The 3,239-nt window shown below is 39.3% G+C and overlaps 1 protein-coding gene across 2 annotated transcripts in view; it reads left to right on the top strand.

Annotated features, from left to right (window-relative positions):
- Window positions 1–2,785: 2,785 nt before the first annotated feature.
- LOC147249096 (flotillin-2a) overlaps window positions 2,786–3,239 on the top strand; it is a 23,249-nt gene continuing 22,795 nt past the window's right edge. Inside the window, exon 1 of one of the 2 annotated variants that reach the window (XM_086226051.1) lies at window positions 2,786–2,995. In XM_086226051.1, the coding sequence (XP_086082177.1) occupies window positions 2,947–2,995 (49 nt within the window). In that variant the 5' untranslated portion in view covers window positions 2,786–2,946. The remainder of the gene's footprint in view (window positions 2,996–3,239) is intronic. The other variant, XM_086226050.1, reaches the window with a different exon arrangement.

Raw genomic sequence — 3,239 nt, 5'->3', positions numbered from 1 at the left:
CCGTGTCATCTCTATCGTTCATCTGGGCCCAAACTCCATGGAAAAGTTGACTGTGATTTTAAGTGACTCTGGGTGATATAACCTTTTATTATCTTTAATGATTAGCTTAGCAGAAGCCCTCCAGCATGCAGACTTTCACTGCATGTAGACTGATCCCTCTTTCCAACAGCAGAACTGTCACAAAAGTCACCAGATTTGTGGTTTTGTCAAATACATTTTGCATTAAATTAAATTTTAATTTTGAAAAAGTGGATTGTTAATTCCACTCCTGTTAACATGTCTGTTTAAAACTATATAATTAAAAAAAAATTCACACAACTTAAGGACATTTACAAAAAAAAAAAAAACTGAATTGAACTCAACAAGCTGGCTATGAATGGACTTCCGATTTTACATTTTTGTAATTGGTAAGGTTTTGGGTTTTCTTGTCTTAAACTATGAAAAATACACTTCGCTTAATAGCTATTTTCATCTGGTACATAAAGAAAACAACCTCCTTCTGTTCGTGAATTTCAAAAATCCAATTATCAAAATACAGCTTTCGACTGGAAGGAGATATTAAGTTTTGCACTGACGGCACATCAACTTCAATTTATTATCTTATTTAGAAAAAATTAAGTAAAATATTTCTGTTCCAATGTCATTTCCAGAAATACTTCATGGCACCAAAGTTGACAGTGTCAAACGAGTATTCGGATATACGTTTATGTTTCATGGACTCCACAAGCTCTGCCTCCAAAGTTTTCCCCTGACCAGTTTGTTGAGGTCTGCTGCCTGAGAAAACACCCCATGATGTTATGAGCAGTATATCTGTGCGGAACCAATGAAACATTTGTGGTGTTTAAGTCTGAAATTGACTGAAAATTGTGCAACATAATCTTATCATATACTGAATATGTGCAGATTTCACATGGGATCATCGCCGTCATGCACGTGCACATTCCGCTTATGATAGGTAGAGCCATTACTACTCCCTTGTCTCTTTAAATCATTAACCACGCGAGAAAGAATGAAAACACAGCGTTTTTAAGGGCTTTTCTCCTTATCTTTACAATTTTACCCTAGCAAATGATTTTTCTCTGTCCCCTGTCCTTCATCAGCACATGTATCATCTTGTCAATTAAGAGACTTTGGGAATAAACATAAGTAGGTCAATGCCCTCATTACAAATTTGCCTATCTCGAAACATGAGGGTGCGGAATATCACCTATAAGGAAGTGATCTGTTTGGATATTGGAATGATACACATATCAGCTGAGATATTTAGACGGGGAGATTTACTTCGTCACATGAACGCAGCAAGAAAGAAAACATAAAGCATGTCATAGTGAGGTGAATTAAAAGGAAAACAGTGAGTCCAGTTGCCTAGTTTGATCATTTTTGAGAAAACAGATTCAAACAAGAAGAGTGTGAAGTGAGTTTATGGAGATCACAAGACAACCAACAGTGTCTGCAGCCGACGCTGCTAGAAAATGGAGAAGAGACAGCGGTTATGATGCAGCCAGATGCTTAACATCAAAAGCAGAATCTTAAAATTAAAAAAAAATAAAAAATAAAAATTGAGTTGGTTTGGTTTAGTTTGGTATTTGTGGGCCACCTACTGGACACATAAGAACACTGCCTTAATGGAGTCATGCACGGCTGTAAAAATTATCACAACGTTATGTTACACTGGTATATCATGTTAAAGTGTTTTGAATAGAGGATAATGACATCAAAGTATGAGTGGCAGATTGCTGTACATGTGACAGCTCTTGTTCTTCACGTCTGCAATAGCACTTGCACATGCAACTGTCAGCCATATGGACAAAAATGAGAGCACTGAGTACATGGGGAAAAAACTATATGGACAAACAAGAGCCATCATTAACTGGGTGAAGCCCTGAGAACATGACAATAGATAAGGAATGTACTACTTCACACATGACGTGGCATCTGTGTGAGCGAGCAGGTTTGCATTATTATGGAAAAAACATATTTGCTTCACAAGTTCAATGATTAATCAGTCATGATCGGGCATCATCTGACTAATCACAGTTGAGTAAGTGTTTGGACTCTTCTGTAGATCTAAAGGTGAACCTGCTTTCCCCTGACAAGTAATTATTCTACGGTACAATTTGTGACAAGCGCTCTAGTTTGTGGATTGTGGTAAAGTTGTGCAGTTTTTCTGCAGTATTTTGATTATCGTGTTGATGTAATCTCAATAACCATTTGCCCGTTCTTCATATACGTCACTGAGATTTGAAAAGTAGAAGGGTTTCAAAATGTATTAGATTTTCATACATTACAACCCAATTTTCTAAAACATTCCCCATCTTTATTAGGTATGTCACCCAGTCGCTGGGATATTTTGTGCAGTTTCTCACAGCCATCTATGCGAAATGTCATAGGAGACCAATTCTAGATGATTACGCCACTGAACACAACGATGGCGCACACACAAATACACACACACACACAAATACATACACACACACAAATACATACACACACACACGCACGCACGCACGCACGACTCTCCAAGGAAAATTACTGTCTGTTATATAGTGTGTTATTTGCGTGAGGACACTCGAGTAATCACGCCCATTCCCATATTGTATCCTCTGCCGTGAAGGAGGGTCGGTAAAGAGGGGAGGGGCGTCTGATAAAACTCGCTCAAGTGGCAGCAAATCAAGGACGGAAGTAGAGAAGATCAGTTGTAAAATCCAGAAAACTAGTTCTGTTTCATAAGGTGCTTTTATTTTGACAGTCAAAACCGGAAGCACTACACGCCTCCCCGTCTGTAGAAAAATAAAAATCGATACGGGCGTGGAGCGGTTGCACGGATGTTGTGAAGAAATAGTAAGAAGTCGGTGGGGAAATAGGCGAAAAACTCTCACTAGTGGCACCTTTGTCGTCGTGTGTGTGTCGAGCAGGTTCTGTTGCTGGTTTTTCTTTCTCACTAAAATGGGAAATTGCCACACCGTTGGACCAAACGAGGCCCTGGTGGTGTCAGGTAACGATCACTCTCGACGCTAATGTAATGTTAGCTCTCTGCCTTAGCTTGGCACTTTAGCTTGATGCAATGGTGGGGGGTGGGGGCATTTATTTATGTTGAACGTCATCCTTTTAGCTTGCAGATACCGACCTGTCGAAGCTAGCATTTGAATACACGACTTATTAACAACGTAGAAGAAAGATCCGACTTCCCACCTCAAGTTCGTGTTTAAAAACAATTGTATTGATAGCAGCGGCCCGAC

This window comes from Aulostomus chinensis, chromosome 15 (genome assembly GCF_037954235.1).
Source record: "Aulostomus chinensis isolate RoL2024-O1b breed Wild chromosome 15, RoL_Achi_v1.0, whole genome shotgun sequence".
NCBI lineage: Eukaryota > Metazoa > Chordata > Actinopteri > Syngnathiformes > Aulostomidae > Aulostomus > Aulostomus chinensis.
This window is presented reverse-complemented; position numbering and strand designations above follow the sequence as displayed.